This window comes from Myripristis murdjan, chromosome 21 (assembly GCF_902150065.1).
Source record: "Myripristis murdjan chromosome 21, fMyrMur1.1, whole genome shotgun sequence".
NCBI lineage: Eukaryota > Metazoa > Chordata > Actinopteri > Holocentriformes > Holocentridae > Myripristis > Myripristis murdjan.
This window is the reverse complement of record NC_044000.1, coordinates 26399796-26418922: the sequence shown is the minus strand read 5'-3', so window position 1 is coordinate 26418922 and position 19127 is coordinate 26399796. Positions and strand designations below refer to the sequence as shown.

Genomic DNA, 19127 nt, shown 5'->3' with positions numbered 1-19127 from the left:
AACCTCATTACAGAGAAACAGAGGAAGACAGAACAGACTCCCGCTCTGCCGAGCATCCTGCTGTAGGCATAGCAACCAAACAGCTTCGTGTAATCTGGATGAAATCTGTCTGAGTCACCATGGTTACGCCTGGAATCAGACAGAACAAGAGAGAGGGAGAGAGGGGGAACAAAAGGAAGTAAAAGTTGAAGCTGGCAGAAGTCCAGAGCTTTCATTTCCTGAGACGTCGTCGCTTAAACGTCCTGACAAACGACAGGAAGCGGAGCGGCGCTGAAACATGGTTTCCTACGGTTTTCTGCTCCGAGCTGTTGCCAGGTTCTACAGGTTTAAAAACACTGCACAGCTGAATATAATTCATTCATTCACTCAGTCATTCATTCATTTAAAAAATGAAAGTTTAAATCTAATTCTAATTAATCATATTTTTGTTTTTTCTCTGTAAACTCCTCATTCATGTGTCCTTGACCTTTGTTCATGAGTTTATCTACTTTGCTAATTATCTAATTATGGAATCTGATGTTTGTATCGAGCTTTTATTTTACATCCACTGCTTAAAGACTCCATGGAAGGGGCTTTTACTTTCTTGATCTGATGTATTTCATGTTGAAACAGGAAGTTGAGGCCGGACGAACCCAAAGGCAACAGGGTGTCAGTTTGGGAGAGAAACAGTTTTATTTTGAAGGAGTGAGGCGAGCGAGACAGGAAGTTCAGCTGGCTAGCTGGCTAATTCCAGCCTCATGAATTCATGTGAGGCAGAGCAGCGACGACATGCTGATTATCTCAGGTATGACATGTCCTCTTCCTCCTCCTCTTCCTCCTCACCCCCACCGTCAGGTCAGAGGTCAGAGGTTGGTGGTTTGATGCCAGGCTCAAAGACACTTCAGCAGGCCGGGGCGTTCTCTTTAACAACTAGTCTGACAAGAACACACAACTGTTGTTGCCTAGCAACACCAACCACTATGCTGCACCGAGGGAACACACACACACACACACACACACACAGCAACATAAACACAGGCCTAATAAACATCAGTCTCGCTCTCACCTCAGTGGGGTCGACAGTGGGAGTGTGACAGTGTGTGTGTGTGTGTGTGTGTTCAAGATAGGACTGTTTGTGTGTGTGTGTGTGTGTGTGTGTGTGACAGAGAGACAGAAGCGTGGGAGGATGTGTGTGAGTACAGAGAGACAGACAGAGACAGAAAAAGAGAGAGAGAGAGAGAGTCCAGGTGTGTGTAGGCGGGTGTGAGTGCCACTTCATCACCATTCCTACACTTAAGACTGAGAGCCTGCTGTGTGTGTGTGTGTGTGTGTGTGTGTGTGTGTGTGTGTGTGTGTGTGTGTGGTTGCAATTCAGATGAGAGACGACAATTCTAGAGAGAGAGCTATTTGAAACACACACACACACACATGCAATGAACAGATTGTACTCAAAGCACTGAACTCATTATGTGTGTATGTGTGTGTGTGTGTGTGTGTGTGTCTTACCTCTGCGACGTGCTTTTATACTTCTGCCTGTAAAACAACAGAGAATTAGATTAGAAGATTTTTGCAAATCTTTGTAAACAGATGTAGTGTATATGTCAGTACACACACACACACACACACACACACACACACAAACACACACACACACATACACATAGTACTAATGGATTCACCAAAAATAAACAACAACCAAGTGTATTTGTTGTGTCGCTCTTTCCCGCGGCGTCGCTCCGTGTTCACTGCTTCACGGGTTCTGAAAGCGTTTCCATAGCAACGTCACGGTTCCAGGTGAAGCTCCTGGAACCTGATTTGGTCCCGGCTCGACAGGTGAGGCTCCACGAGCCTTAAGGAGGAGCGGGCAGGCGGCCGTCTGATTGGCCGTCTGAGCGCGAACGTGTGCAGCTCAGCGTGAACGTTCAGCCAACGTCCACAAACAGCTAAAGTGAAAAAACACTCACTTTTCTTTCACTTTTTTTAACGTCTTTTCAACAGCAAAAAGCTCAACAGCACAAAGCAGCCCAACAAGAGCAAGCTGCAAAAACAATACAATTAATTTAATTAAGTTAAAATAAGCAGCAGCAGAGAGAAACTGCAGGTGTAAAAATGTGAACTATGCCTTTAAGTGAAGGCGCCGGGGCTCAGAGGTAATGTGTTAATGGATCCTGTGGCTGAGCGTCCTTGTTGTGATTTAATAAAAACTCTGCGCGCATTAAAACGCTAAAAGGGAAACATTATTCTGCTTGACTTGTTGTCATTCAGCTGACCGGCTGCGTTTGAGCTTCCCTCTCGCCGGCGTCCTGCACGTCTCCTCCGTTCTCAACCTCCTCCTGTATGCAGGGTGTATACAATGGATGCATACTTATGTATGCAAAAAGAAATCTGCAGGCCCTGATGGCATCTCTGCTTTTGTGCTAAAGCCCTTTGCAGCAGAGCTAAGCCCAGCGTGGTGCCCTGTGTTTCAGAAGTCTGCAGATTCTCATTTGGTTCCTGCCCTCTGGAAAAAAATCTACCATTATTGCCATTCCAAAGAAACCCTGTCCTACAGAAAACAACCATTATAGACCGGTGGCTTGAACTTCGGTTGTCATGAAATGCTTTGAAAAATACATGGTTAAAATCTGAAGTGGAATCTGAACTAGATCCACTAGAGTTTGCTTACAGGCAGGGGAGGAGCACGGATGATGCAATTAATAGCATCACCCACCTGACTCTTAAGCATCTGGAAGATCCCAAGGCCTATGCACGCCTTCTGTTCATTGATTTTAGTTCTGCCTTCAATACATTACAGCCTCATCTGCTCCTACAGAAAATGACCCAGATGAATGTTATGAAGTGATAGAAAATATGAATATGCCTCCAATGGTTTCTCACATCTCCCATTCACTTATAATGGTTGGTCCAATGGGCCCACAACTCTGAACTCAAACCTCCCAGCCTGAGTGGAGCACAGATTAAAGTAAAGATGTTGGTATCAAATGAAACTAGACGAAACATGTCACGCTGGGCCGTTGACAAGGTGGCTAAACATCGCTGCTAAATCTTGTTGAGTGAAAATCTGTCATGTGTGTTTCCAGCAGTGTCCCTTGACCTCTGACCTCCAGCTGCCTGAATTAAAATGGGTTCTCTGGGCAGCCACGGCTCTCCCCTTTGCAGACATGGCCACCTTCTGCTAATCCCATGCAGTTTGGGCCACAAAGCCTGCAGTCCACATGTGTTCTTGTGGCCTGTTGTAAAATGGTGTGTTTGTGCAGACTGGGGCCTAAACAGTCTTGGAGCTGCATCAGTTGGCTTTGACTGGAAAGCTGAGACTCTTGTGGATTCAATGAGCCACATTTGATTCATGTGTGATGATGTTGGCCCCCATAGCAGCCATTTCACTGCAGGCAGAGCATTTTGTCAAACCGGACGTCGCTGAAGAAAATGACCTCTAGTCACCTCTAGGAGAATCACAGCCTCATCAGACTGAAGTTCCCAGCCGGAGAGCTCCTGTCGCTCTGCAGCTCAGCTCCTCCCCGGTGTCTCAGAGCGATGATGAGACACCACAAAACAGTCTGTCGGACTTTAAACTGCATCTGCTGTCTGAACGCTCGTCTAAATTTAACCGGCGCCGTCACTTTCTCTCCCTCTCTCTGTCTTCATCTCTCTTCCTTCCTCTCACTTTTTTTTCTCCCTCCACCATCTTTCCATCATCTGCTTTCAACTCTCTCTCACTCCGCAGTTTGCTGCACTGCAACGCTCGGCCGTTACCATGGCAACTGAGAAGGACGACAATAACCAAATCTGTGCAGAAACACACACGCGCACACACAAACACACACACTTCCTTGATTTCCTTTGTAATGGGATTCGTGTGCAGGGTCCACAGATGTGCATGAACACAGCTGTGTGTTCATGTTGTGTTCAGGGTGTTCATGTTATATTCATGTTGTGTTCAGGGTGTTCATGTTGTGTTCATGTTGTATTCATGTTGTGTTCAGGGTGTTCATGTTGTGTTCATGTTGTATTCATGTTATGTTCAGGGTGTTCATGTTGTGTTCATGTTGTGTTCAGGGTGTTCATGTTGTATTCATGTTGTGTTCAGGGTGTTCATGTTATATTCATGTTGTGTTCAGGGTGTTCATGTTGTGTTCATGTTGTATCCATGTTGTGTTCAGGGTGTTCATGTTGTGTTCATGTTGTGTTCAGGGTGTTCATGTTGTATTCATGTTGTGTTCAGGGTGTTCATGTTGTGTTCATGTTGTGTTCATGTTGTGTTCAGGGTGTTCATGTTGTGTTCATGGTATGTTGTGTTCAGGGTGTTCATGTTGTGTTCAGGGTATGTTGTGTTCAGGGTGTTCTTGTGCTCAGGGTGTTCATGTTGTGTTCATGTTGTGTTCAGGGTGTTCACGTTGTGTTCAGGTTGTTCATGTTGTGTTCATTTTGTGTTCAGAGTGTTCATTTTGTGTTCAGGGTGTTCATGTTGTGTTCAGGGTGTTCATGTTGTGTTCATGTTGTGTTCAGAGTGTTCATGTTGTGTTCAGGGTGGTCATGTTGTGTTCATGTTGTGTTCAGTGTATTAATATTGTGTTCAGGGTGTTCATGTTGTGTTCATGTTGTGTTCAGTGTGTTCATGTTGTGTTCAGTGTGTTCATGTTGTGTTCAGTGTATTCATATTGTGTTCAGGGTGTTCATGTTGTGTTCATGTTGTGTTCAGGGTGTTCGTGTTGTGTTCAGGGTATGTTGTGTTCATGTTGTGTTCAGGGTGTTCATGTTGTGTTCATGTTGTGTTCAGGGTGTTCGTGTTGTGTTCAGGGTATGTTGTGTTCATGTTGTGTTCAGGGTGTTCATGTAGTGTTCATGTTGTGTTCAGGGTGTTCGTGTTGTGTTCAGGGTATGTTGTGTTCATTTTGTGTTCAGGGTGTTCATGTTGTGTTCAGGGTGTTCATGTTGTGTTCATGTTGTGTTCAGAGTGTTCATGTTGTGTTCAGGGTGGTCATGTTGTGTTCATGTTGTGTTCAGTGTATTAATATTGTGTTCAGGGTGTTCATGTTGTGTTCATGTTGTGTTCAGTGTGTTCATGTTGTGTTCAGTGTGTTCATGTTGTGTTCAGTGTATTCATATTGTGTTCAGGGTGTTCATGTTGTGTTCATGTTGTGTTCAGGGTGTTCGTGTTGTGTTCAGGGTATGTTGTGTTCATGTTGTGTTCAGGGTGTTCATGTTGTGTTCATGTTGTGTTCAGGGTGTTCGTGTTGTGTTCAGGGTATGTTGTGTTCATGTTGTGTTCAGGGTGTTCATGTAGTGTTCATGTTGTGTTCAGGGTGTTCGTGTTGTGTTCAGGGTATGTTGTGTTCATGTTGTGTTCAGGGTGTTCATATTGTGTTCAGGGTGTTCATGTTGTGTTCAGGGTGTTCATGTTGTGTTCAGGGTGTTCATGAGCTGCAGAAACATTTGAACAAACTATACTCTGATGCTTTGGCAAAATTGTTCTTGTAACTTTCATGCCCATGAAGCCTTTGAATTGAGTCACCAGCATCTGCAGATCAGATTAATATTTACATTATTTAGTTTGTTGATGTTATGATTATTATGATTATGATGATGATGATGATGATTATTATTATTATTATTATTATTAGCGGTGGTCGTATTCAGTCCGGTTTGCTCACAGGGAATCTGAGCCACTGCAGCAGCAAGTGAACATACAGAGCCTCATCAACTACATTTAACTACAAACATGATAACCTGAATAAACTTCACCGACTGAAAGCTCTCTCTCTCTCTCTCACACACACACACACACACACGCACACACACACACTATGAGAGCAAGATGAAATCCATAATATAATATAATATAACATAAACATTGGTTTTGGCGCACAGTGACCACACACACACACACACACACACACACACAGACACACACGGCGGTGTAGTGGTTGCTAGGCAGACGACTCTCTCTCTCTCACTCACTCTCTCTCTCTCTATTTCTCTCTTGTCCTCTCACTTTTCTTCCTCCGCCGTCTTTCCATCTGCTGCTGCCTCTTTTCTCCTCGCTCACTCTGCAGTTTGCTGCATCGCAACGCGCTGCCGTTACCGTGGCAACTAGGCAAGACGACAAAAACCACATACTATGAATCTACATCTGTGGTGTGTAGACAGACAGAGATAGATAGATAGATAGATAGATAGATAGATAGATAGATAATATTTGGAGGAGGAAATCAGACTGTTGCAGCAGGAAGTAATAACAGGATCCATCAGCGAAAACTAGAATATAAATACTATAAGTTCCTCTGCATGTTGAGAGTTTCCTCTCCAGAACGTTCCTCTGATCTCCTCTGCCAAAGCGAGCAGTGGGATTTCAGAGCTGCCACATCATTCCTCCTCCCTTTCCTCCAGCCGCTGGTTTCCATTCATTCCACTACGATATGAACATGAACTTTCAGAGCCTTCACACTTTCTTCACTCCAGTTTTCCATCAGCGGAATAAAGTCCTCCACATGAGTTTTCCTAAAAGCAGCAGCACAGCAGTGTTTTCAAATCGGAGGCGGAGTGACGGTGAGATGTCTCCAGGTTTTGTGATGTCGTATAAAATGAGAAGTAAACAGCGAGGTGGACGACATGGAGAGCCATGTTTTTTTTTTTTTAGCCACATAAGGTTTGTAGTGACCGTTAACGTTAACCACGACATGTTCCTAACCTAAACCAAGTAGTTTTGGTGGCTAATGACACTAATGAAGCTGGTGAAAGTGGCTGAAGTGGCTAATAAGCTAACGTTAGCTAGCATTCAGGCTGCACCTGATGTGAAGCATACTATTGGTTCAGAAATGCTGACATCTCAACATATTTGTCGGTTTGCAGAAATGTAAAATGGCATTATTTTTCTCTGGTGATTGGGTTGGAAACGCTCCTTCCTCCTCCTCCTCCTCCTCCTCCACCGCCAGGGAAAATAGTCTCTGGGGAAACGTTTTGCTTTCCACAGCCAATTATCAGCTGTGTGGTTTCTGAATGTTGAGGACTTTGTTCGCCACGCAAGCAGAACATTATAAGGCGGCTGCTTCAACCACAAACTCACATTTTCACTCTGCACTACAGTGACCCTAACACGCCGTCGCAGATGTTATGACTAACTTGTTGTCAGGCTGGTGAGACAAATTATTAAGTGGGATGGAAAATTAAACCGGCCACCAGGCAAAGAAATAATTTGCTTTTGAAATTCCTCCCTGCACCTTCAGTCAACTCCACCGCAGCACCAGTGGGTCTGTCATCGCTGTGGGGTCAAGCTTTTTGTTCAAACCCTCAGAACTTTATTTTAAATTCTAGCAGACGCAGAGGTTTCCAGAGGATCCCAGACATGAACTGCTGAATTCCAGGGAAATGAGTCTAAAATGAAGCACGAGTCATGCAGATCTTTTCTATGTGATGTGATTCTGCAGCGTCTTGGCGTGAATGTTTCCCTCAGTGTAGATGTGAAGCTACTTAAAGTGAAATTTCAGGGAAATTTTAGTCATGGGGTTAATTTATCTTGAGAAAACAAGGCTCGTTTTCATGTGATAATGAATTCATTTATCTCATTATTAATCAATGAAATAATTAACTCATAAGCCCAAGATAATGACGTTAAAAAAGAATAACGCAGGTGATTCTGAGCAGTGATTATTTTTCTCCATCGGTCACTGTGATGGGAGACTAAAATGTGTTTTCTAAGAAAAAGCTCCCCACACAGCGGAGCCCCGCTGCCCTGAATTTCCATTCCATTACATCACATCACATTACTGCACTCTGTTCACATGAGCTGCAACGTCCTGAGCTCGTCTCCCCTGGGGCTGAGAAGACTGTCACATCACTAAAATGTGCAATTTTTCATCAAAATGTTTTGTATTGTCATCACTGAGCGTAGAAATCATCAGGAAACTATGAAGTTCTTTCATGGCTGCAGGCTGATTTCTCCTGAGTCCAACCAGCTATTTAACCAGGGATTAAAAAGTTGATTCCATCCAATCAGAACGCAGCTGTTTTCATTACTCTCGCCCACGTTTGATTGACACTTTAACTGCACCTGATATCACCGTGTGCTACCTTCAACAAACGACAGCACACGGTCAGTGCAGGTTCACCACCGAGTCCTCCGACCTGCACGACCACACAGCCGCTTTGTTCCTCTCCTCCAATACGACCCACAGGAGCGTTTCATAACTTAGCACCCCCTACCCGCAGCAGGAGATATGACACAAGCTGAGGTGCTCATGCGTCAAAATGGTCACGGTTTGAGTTAAGGCTTCAGGGGTTGAGGTACTGACACCAGACTTGCTTCACACGGGAATCGAGCTCCGGTCTCCGAGCTGAAAGTCCTGCGTCCAGGGGCAGATCTACCGGGGTGACCTGGACTCGCAGCTGCCACCCTGAAAGAGGGCCTCGCCACACCAGTTTGGGCAATCTGATAGGAAAAAATATGTTGTCGCTGGTTGGAAATTGACAAGAGTGAAACTGGTCTGTCCGAGTGCCAGTGAACGTGTCGTGAGAGGAGCCGGTGGCAGGCTCCTCTGATGTTCCTGTGTGGATCTCAGCAGAACCACTGATCCAACCAGAACAAGATCTGATCTGATCTATCTGTTCCGTGCTGCCTTTTAACCTCCCCATGAATATTTCTCTAGATCTGATCTGATATAATGTGTAGTTACAGCGACACATCACCTCACACCACACTGTCGTTATATACACGACCACTAGAGGGCGCCTCACTTCAAAACCTAACCATAGGTCGTAATAACCTGCTTGTACAAATGGCCTGTGGGGTCGTTAGTGGAGGTTGGTCTCAAAATGCCTGTGTGAACTCTTCAAAATAAAAGGCCACGTTCACTCATTCTCGCTCCATCAGTGCTGGAGTGGAGTCAGACCCTCCCCTCCAAAGTAAAATGTCCAGGCAGCGGATTGTGCAATCATTGTGTGCTTTACCTGCCTCGTACCGACACCTCAGGTGGCTCAGTTTGTTCAGTTTTTGGCAGACCTCGGTTACATTTACTGTCTCAAACAGCCTATGTATTGCCTTCAGCGTCGTCACATAAACGGCACACGTGATCGTAAGAGAGCCAAACCTTTTGTGCTTGATAAGAGTCCCGCCCTGAACACATTCATGTGTCCATATTGGATCTGAGTCATAGCGCCACCTACTGGTCACAGGAAGTTACATGTTTTACACGTTGACGCCCTGTGTGTAGCACGGTGATGGCATCCGCTTCAAATTTACTCAGAATAACCTCAAGGCCTTGGAGATTGTACATCCTGAGGTTGGTGACCTTTCATTGAAAGGTGTGGCCATGGTGACGCGGCGAATTTCGATGTGCCGCCATGAAATTTCGATGCCTTATAACTTGACTCCACGTGGTCTGATCTTTTTCAAATTTCATACGCTTGTTAAGAGTCCCGCCCTGAACACACATGTGGGTCCATATTTAGCAAAAGGCATAGCGCCACCTACTGGCCACAGGAAGTATCATGCGTCATACTTTGTCTAATTACTCCCAGAAAATTTGGCTGATGCACCTGAAATTGACTCAGCTAAGATATAAGACCTTGGTGATGCTACATCCAGCAGGTCATGAGCCATAACCTAACGCTGATGCCATGGCGACACATCCTTCGCCATGAAACACGAGTCTGTTTTTCATGGACAAGGGATGGGTTTACGGTCATGAAACTTGACAGACATGTCTGTAGTGACGCCAGTTAAAATCCTGGATAGCTCATTTGCATAGGCGTGGCAATATGGCTCAACAGCGCCCCCTTGAATATTTCAAAATTGAACCCCCGCCTTCCAGATTAACATAGAAATATTAAATTCACTGAGCATATGTCTCATGTCAAGATGCACAAAAAAGTCTCTTGGAGCCATGTTGTAAGTCCAACAGGAAGGCGGCCATTTTGGATCAAAGTTGCAATTTTGACGTTATTTGACGTCAGCAACTTGAAATTCAGTCAGTATCAACTACAGGCCTTGGAGATGAAAAGTTATCAAAACGGTGAGTTTTCGACATTGCTGAGGGGGCGTGGCCGGCGGCGAACTTCGATCCTTCGCCGTGAAAATTGAAACGGCCATAACTCCGGCATACGTGATCCTAAGAGACCCAAACCTTTTGTGCGTGATAAGAGTCCCGCCCTGAACACATTCATGTGTCCATATTGGATCTGAGTCATAGCGCCACCTACTGGCCACAGGAAGTATCATGCCTCATTACTCCAAAAACATGTGAACGTATCAAAACATTCGGATGCAACTCCTTTGGGCCGACTGGCATTAAATGCAGTGAAACGCGACTGTTCCGCGACGTACGCAGGGGCGCGAGGGCCCGTTCATCGCTCCTTGCAGCTTTAATTTTTATTTATTTTACACTGGAGTTTCACTAAAATAACACCAATGTGACCAAACCTGACCTGAGCCTGAAGATAATTTCCAAACTTTTGTCCAAACCCGAGTCCGTCAGTTCCCCTCAGGTTGGGCCAGGTATCTATAGTCTAGTATGGAATGGAGGCCTTGTTTTTTTTTTTCTTTTTTTTTTCTGTCTTTTGCACAGTTTAATGTCGGCCTAATTTTTTTCCCCTTCCTCTCCCAGTAGGCAGCAGTTTTCAGAGCAGAGGCTGTCAGCTTCAATATTAACCAATCTGGACCTTCAAAAGATAATGAAGCTGCACTTAACTGAAAGTAGAATTTATCAGATACATGCACACGATGTGTTTGCATGTGTCTCCAGCACAGAGGATCTTCACAGCACCTGACAGGAAACTGCACACGTATTACCTCTGTGATATCTCTGAGAGAGACTGCAGGCTGAGTACTGTGCAGTTTGCAGGTCTTTGTATCTCATGTGGGTGTTTGCCTGATGTGTCCCTCATGGCCCCCCGCCTCTCTCACACTCCTCAGCCCTAATAAAGCCAGCAGCTGGACAGCACAGGTCCCCTGCAGCGGCTCTGTTCCAGTCCGCTCTGTCAGTTTGGATCGGCTGCGCCTCCTCCTCCGTCTCAGCGTCGGAAACTCTGCCAGGCAGTGCAAGCGAACGCTGCCTCCCCCGCAGGTCAGCTCAAGCCCAACTCACTCGTTTAAAAACAGGCAGGTTTTTTGTTGTGAGCACATTAGATAAGCAGAGAGCGAGTCGGCAAACAATGTGATTTGGCTCCATGTTGTCACGGAGCCTGCTCTCTCCTCTCTCCGCTGTGTAATTTGCGGGAGTCAATGTTGGCATGTATTCCTCTCACTCATCTAATCAACATTTACACATTTATCAGTTTTTTCCCCTGAAGGCTTACAGTGTTGTTATGCATCTTTCCCTGTGCAGACATGTTTTATGCATGAGCATCTTTGGAGTGAAGGTTTTCGGGATACCTGAACTTTCAGAAAACTGAAACATAGCAGAGAGAGAGAGAGAGACAGAGAGAGAGAGAGAGAGAAAGAGAGAGAGAGAGAGAGGGACAGAAATGGTCGAGTGAGGTAGACAGTGAACTTTAGTGAGTGCGTGAGTGAGTGAGTTGATATTTAACTGGTCGAGTGTGTACAAATTTAAAATAAAGCAGCAACGACGACCACACAATGAAAACACAGCTCCCTGAATTATTATTATAATTATTATTATTATTATTGTTATTGTTATCATTGTTGTTGATGTTGATAAAAATAAAAAGATAAAATGTTGATAAAAGTGGATAAGAATGTACATGAGAAATAATAAAAGATTTAAATGTCTTTATATATGCACGCACACACACACACACACACACACACACTCAGGCTGACTGTGAGCTCCGGCCGCTGCTGACGGCTAACAGCTGTTTGAATGTTTGAAGCGGTCGGCTGTCAAGGCTGTCCAACCTACGGATCAATCACGGGATTCTGTTGTCATGGTTACCAGCAGGCTGGACATTTAAACTCCTTTACCTGAGCGAAGTCGCTAAATTACAGACTGATGTGTGTGTGTGTGCGCGCGCGCGCGCGTGTGTGTGTGTGTGTGTATATGTGTGTGCGCGCGCGTGTGCATATGTGTGTGTGTGTGTGCTCCTGAAAGTCTCGTCACGTTTCTGTTTGGAGGAAAACTACGAGCTCGGCATCGCTTCGTACGACTGAGTTAACTGTGGTGCAGACAGACAGACAGACAGACAGACAGAGAGACAGACAGGTAGCTGACTGTCCTTAGCACACCTCACTGTGCCCATCAGATACAGCACACACACACACACACAGCCCACTGATGTAAAGCACCCGTTGTTCTCCAGCGGGCTGCTGTCATTCACCCCCCCACCCCACCCCATCCGCATCCTCCACCATAATGTTACCGTGGCAACCACCCACCGCCACTGTACTGATAAGATTGCCAATATTGTTGATCGATCATTAATGCCGCCTCAGCCGTTCCTCTCCTCAGTGGATTTCTAACCAAAACGCTCTCACCTCATCAGTTATCAGTATCAGTCATCAGCATTATCAAAACCAATCACACATATCACCTATATGATCAGTTGTCGGTATCAATCAGCATTATCATCATCATAATCACCTCACATTACACATGACAACTGCACATATCACATCTTCAGCATTCCAGTATAAAATAATTCAAATCTATCAATGTGAAATGGCTCAAAATAAACAATCACTTATCAATACATTTGTGATAACGTCGTCATTATCGATACAGGTCCTCGCTGCCGGTACTCACATTCCTCGGAGTCGGATCCAGACCTGGTCGTTATGGTTCTGCTCTGCTGAGCCCTGGTCCAGCCCGTCCACGACTCCCTGCGCCTCCTCAGCTTGCGCCTCCTCGTTCATGCTGGGGGGGGCCGGGCGGCGGGGGGGCGGGGGCTGTGCAGCTGAAAGGATTTAGTCCAGAGAGAGTTTCCTCTCCCACGCCGGCTCTGGGTCACGCTGGGAAACAGTCCAGAACTCCCACCCCCCCACACTGCTTCGACTGTTTCTTCAGTAGAGCGCAGAACGCCGCAGCTCATCCGGGTGAAGGTGCACAGCGTCCACAGCTCTCGGACAGATGTTGACGGACAGGGAGGAGGGAGGAAGGAGCGCTGTCAACCCATTGATCACCACGTTAATGATCCCTGCGTCTTTGATGCAACTTCCATCGGGATCCAACTTCCTGCGGTGCGCCTGTCAGCCTGACTGATCCGAAGTGATGTCAGCGTCGGTCCAGCAGCTCCGGCCGCCTCCTCCGGTCGCTCTGTGATCCCTGCACAGATCAGCTTCCCAGTCCGCCCGATCCGTGGGCCATCAGGAGACCAGCAGGGGGTTAGAAGTCCCAGGACAAACTACACTTTGTTAAAGTTTAGGACGGTGAGAGAGCAGTGAGAGGGTCTCAGTCAGACAGTTTACAGGTCAGCTGACTGCTCAGTGGTTAACTAGTTGGACAGTTTTCTGCTGCCGCTGTGAAACGATCCAGCTGAATCCAAAGTGTCTCCGTAGCAACACAAAGAGGAAGGCGACCAGCGGTGCAGGCAGGACGGATGGATGGAGAGAGAGAGAGAGAGAGAGAGAGAGAGCAGCTGATGTACAGGCAGAGAGAGAGAAAAAAAAAAACAGGAGGAACAGAAATGAAACACAGAGAGGAGACACAGGAGAGTGATAGAGGGGAACAAAAGAGAGGCAAAGAGAGAGAGAGAGAGCATCCCAGAGAGCGTTACCGTGGAAACTCAATAACGGTTGCTAAGAGTGATGGAATTCAGATGCAAACAGGAAACGGGCGTCTTCGTTCGCGTCCACCTCTCCCTTGCTCGCTCGCTCACTCGCTCGCTCTGTGCGACTGAGAGGGGCAGAGGGAGAGAGCGGTGTGTGTATGTGTGTGTGTGTGTGTGTGTGTGTGTATGAAGCTGTGCGAGAGTATTTCTGTGTGTGATGGAGAGTCGCTGTGCTGTGTGTGCGTGTGTCGCAGCTGCAGAGGACTGATGCTGCACTGAAGTTGATAAAAGCCACAAAATTTCCACTCCACTCCACTCTAATAATCCAGTCTGCAGGAATAATCTATAATCCAGGTAAATCCACAAACACTTTGCCCCTCCATCCACACCACGCTGCGGTTGTTTTTCACACAGTTTTAGTTTTGAAACACCCGAAAGTTGTCCGATATACAACACAGCCAACACTCGCAAGAGCACATGATCATCATTTCCAGAAAGCTCCAGTTTCCCGATCCACATGGAAACACCAGGCCAGTGGAATAAAAAGATGCACCAGCTTATTGTGGACCAGCACATTCCAGTCCAGTGCAGTCAAACCCCCAAACCAGTCCAAGGCCTCGTTCAGACTGCCAACCCAAATCCATTTTCTGTCACGTCCACATTGGAATCAGATTGATTTTAGAAAGTCTGGATGGCCAAAAAAACATACTTAAGGTTGGAAGGAGGTGATTTTAAATGTGATTCCAGGCAGATTTCTACAGATGCGACGCTCTGAATGCTCAAATCAGATTTCAAACTGTCTTTTGCATCACTCAAAATGAGACACAGAACGACAACGTCAAATCCAGAGTGAGGGCGGAGCATCAGAGCAGCATTCAAAGGAAAAGCAGCATCATCAGCATGTATAGGTACTCACACCTAATTTATTACCACAGCAGCCCGTGCAGATTGGCTGGTGACACACAAATCCAGTCTGATCAAATGCTAATAACAGACCGTCTGTCTTAAATATTTGATCTGAGAAACAAATCTGATTGGCCTGCGGTCTGAACATGGCCTAATCGTCCTTCAAATTCAACTCAAACCATTCCAGTCCAGTCCAGTCTAATAACCCGGTCCATTCTAACAGACCAATCAAGTCCACATGCAGAATCCAAATAGATGGGGAATGGGGTTTGTACGTTTGGGCCTGAGGGTGGCGCTAGGGGAAACATCATGAGGCCACCAAAGATGACAGGGTTCACTGTCTGAGGAGCATGAATGAGCTTTCCATATTGTTCAGAAATCCGCCCAAGAGATTTTAAGATGTGCCTTGAAGAGCTGAAGCCTCCGTCTTTGAAAAAGTGCCAGCAGCAGCAACACCCGACCAAATTCAAGTTGTATTTCAACAGGAAAGCCATTCATCCCAAACATGTCTCAAAACAACAGAGAACATCTAGATCTGACTAGTCCAGCTGGTCCTTGAGGGTCTTCCAGGAGCCTCCTCAGCAAAATGATGAGCAAGAAGAAATCTGATTCAATCTGATCTGACCTTTAGACATAGCATCTTAATCATTAGATATGTACTTTTCCTGTCATTTCTTAATGGGGTTAAAGGGTTTAACGTTTTTTTTTTTTTTTTTCAAGTCGTTAGAAATGATCGCCATACAAAAATGTTATAATCTCCCCTCTTTGAATTTTCGTCTGTGTTCAAGATTGCCATCGAAATAATGTAACGCTTTATACAAACAAAAATATCTTTTCTTTTCTGGACCTTCTGAGGTAAAATTGTTTCCGATGGGGGTCGCTGGCTCAATGAACTTGGACTTGGAGGTCCAGAACATGAAAAAGGTTTGAAATCACAAGCAGACAAACAGCAAAATGTCACCAAGCACAAAGAATCAGCACAAGACACAAAACAGCACCGTCATCGAAGTTAACAAATTCTTTACAGGTGGCTAGCAGAAGTTTTGCATAAATGAACGTCCACAGCATTCAAGCCCTCGCCTGGTGGAGTTCACACAACGCTCTTCAAGCCTATAATCCACCAGGTAAAGCTCTCTGGATTATAGCAAAACATTTAAATCCGTTTATATCTGTGGGGACATTCCTGCGCTCCTGCACCAGAAGCAATTTACGAAGCGTCCCACTAAATTTCCTGGTGCACCCAGTAAAGAAACAAAGTCGCTGTTCATCAGTTCTTGGCACCGTTTTGAACATCTTATCCAACGTTTGAACTTTTGCAAAATGTGAAGGGAAGACAATGAATGAATGATGTTTTTTGGCTTCTTGGCTGTTTGTCACCTCACGAACCACTCCTGCCGTTTCCTCAGGATTCCCTAAAAATCCTCCTGCAGAAGTTTACTAAAGGTATTTTTGGCTGGTTTGCTAATCACCTTTTTATCCCATGTTTTCCAAAGAGATCAGGTGGATTTGCTCAGGGTTTCAAAGGGTCAAAATGATCAATAAAGGAACTAGAACAGATATTTCCTAACTTTGCAGCTGATTGTTAGAGTGAACACAGCTGATAACTGTGATTTTTAATGCGCTGGGTTTCTGGTGGATTACCCCACACTGTGTTTGCTGCTCGTGTTGACACAAATATGCAAATCAGGATGGCAGATGGAAGCCGTCTGAGGCTGCGAGAGATTCCCACAGATCCTGTTTGTCTCCACCAGGAGGCTGAGCTGCACCCATTTGTATCAACAGAGACGCCAACAGCATCCAACCCAGCAGCTCCTGTCAGCGCAGCCAGCAGCCTCAGCCCTCCTAGGGCCGTGTGTGTGTGAGTGTGTGTGTGTTCATCAAATGTCATTATCATAAAAAAAAAAGGTCATCATAGCAATAGTAACTAATATCTACAATTAACCTTGAATTAACTTCTGTTAACCTTTAATAACCTGAGTTAACCTTTAATAAACTTCTACAGCAGCTATAGATTCATTCATTCATTCATTTGTTGCTATTATTCATTAATTTATTCATTTAATTATTTAATCATTTTGAATTTGACATTTATTACTTATTATTTATTATTTATTTATGATTAGTAGTATTTATTACTTTATATATTTATTTATTAAAGTATTACTAACTTTATATTTTTCAAAATATTTTTATTAATTATTTGATTGTGTATTGAATTATATATACCATATCTATTTATTAATTACTTTATTCCTAATATATTAATTTTATTTTATTTTGTTTTGTTTATTTATTCATTCATTACTATTATTTGTTTATTTATTTTATTATTTATGATTATTTATTGAATTATGTATTTATTATTTATTTATTTGTTTATTCAATGCTATTATTATAATTTTAATCAATCAGCTGAACTTGCTAATGTCAGCAGACAAAATGAGTGTGTTTGTGTAGATTGTGGAATCGATTATTGGCATCATGTAATATGCTGCTCACAGCGAATTCTGTGAGGCTGTGAGGAAATCGACGTCTTCAAAATAAAAGTCAGTCCTAATTTTACTGCCATTTGTCAGAAGCGTAGAGAAACCAGAGCGAGCAGCGCAGAGTGGGGGCGAGGCATGGAGCAGAGCCGCAGGTCCGCTGCAGGACCGCCGGCATGCCGCATCGTGTTCAGTGTCGCTGAGGTGTGACAAACAGAGAGTCTGGATGAGGAGGAAGGAGGACGGGTCAAGCACACGGACCGTCCCGTCAGAGACACGAGTCACCCTAACCCTAACCCAAATCCACAGCCAGGGAAAACTGAGTTTGTTGTTAGCATGTTTGCTAATGTTAGCTAACGTCGCAAACTAAATTTCCCAACCTTAATCCTAACCTTAACTTTGACCTTAACCTGACCCTAACCTAAACTTAATACTAATCCCAACTTTAACCTTAACCTAAACCTGATGGGTGGAACATGTCGTTGTGACACCTCGGCAACACAAAAACGTTACACGGACACACTGAATTACACACACACCTCGGGAGTGACACACACCTCGGGAGCGACACACACCTCGGGAGTGACACACACCTCAGGAGCAACACACTCGTTTGTGAATGCAGATCAGCACGGTCACTGTTAGAAAATAAATGTAGTTTAAATGGTTATAATGAAGGTATTTTAATATCAGTTTGTATTTTATTGCTAAGACACCTGGATATGTGTGTGTGTGTGTGTGCAGTATGTGTGTGTGTAATTCCGTGTTGTGTAATCCAATCTGGGACAGATGGTATGACATGAAAATTACATTTAAAAAATCATTAATTCATTAAACTACAGGTCATTTCATATGGTTTTAATCTAGTTAAAACCATCCACCCACACACACACACACACTGCGACAGCCCATCACAGCAGCCATCGCACTGATGTATTATTAGTCGTCTGGGGGCTGGCAGGCAGGAGCATGAAAACTTCCAGCTGCTTTCAAAAGAAATCCTTCTGTTTGGAATAATAACAGCTTTACTGTCAGGTTTGCATAATAACCCTTTATCATACAGCTTCAAACAGCAGGACAAAAATAAACTTTATTTATTAGACGGACATTTTGGCATTCATCAGATTAAAAATAGTACTGTTCCTCTGCTGGTATCTGACTGCAGTAGAAGTATAAGTACTGTTCCTCTGCTGGTATCTGAATGCAGTAGAAGTAGAAGTACTGGTCCTCTGCTGGTATCTGACTGCAGTAGAAGTAGAAGTACTTTTCCTCTGCTGGTATTTGACTTGAGGCTGGCTTGAAGCCACAGCTGCCTTCGGTTGCTTTGAAATGGTCGCGATCCGGTAGGTATCCTATAGAACCTCAGTCCGCCTTTAGAATACCGATTTTGACAACTGTACACACAACAACATGACATTTTGATGCTGCTGACTGTATTATTGAACGCTGTTAACTTGTCCGGCCCGGGGCAAAATAGTAGTACTTCCATTACCAAACTGCGTGCGCAGCTTTTCGATGACGTAGGCTGTAAACGGGTCGATATGGTCATGCACGTGTTTACTGGTAGTTTTCTGTGTGGGCGGGGCTGGAAGAACAAAGAGAAGGAAGTTTGAAATTGAAGGAATGTTTGGGGGCGTGGAGAGAAAGGAAAAGAGGGAGCAGAGAGGAAAAGCCAGGGAGCAGTGAGAGGACATGTGGTTTAAAATGTGTTAAATTAGTAGGATGACTCTTAGTTTGAGAGGAAAAGCCAAGTCCAAGGGAAGGGTTCCCCTGCGCTGACCTCCTCCGATCAAGAGCTAAAGCTGCGTTCTACAGCATCTGTTGGGACTTCCATCCACTCCTCCGTCCCCCGGAGATTTTGCAATGCAGTGCTGTTTTTGAGTTATATTTTTGCATTTTGAAAGGGATTTTTGACTGGGCACTGATATAAAGGATTTTTGAATTGGACACGAATATTTAAGGTTTTTTTAAGGACATTATGGACATTCCAAGAGACCCTGGGAATTTAATTAAGTGCATGCTGTTCCCATTGATCGAATAAACCTGTTTATTGAATGCAAATCTTTTGGACTAAGTTTGAGAATGAACCTATGATTTCGTTTT

General features: G+C 44.6%; 1 protein-coding gene across 1 annotated transcript in view; it reads right to left on the bottom strand.

Moving 5' to 3' along the window:
• Positions 1-12781, bottom strand: part of pde1a (phosphodiesterase 1A, calmodulin-dependent) — a 28014-nt gene extending 15233 nt beyond the window's left edge. Inside the window, exons 1-2 of the mRNA XM_030081341.1 lie at positions 12672-12781; positions 1486-1512 (exon numbers count right to left, since the gene is read on the bottom strand). Of these exons, the coding sequence (XP_029937201.1) occupies positions 1486-1512; positions 12672-12781 (137 nt within the window). The remainder of the gene's footprint in view (positions 1-1485; positions 1513-12671) is intronic.
• Between the last annotated feature and the right edge of the window lie 6346 nt (positions 12782-19127).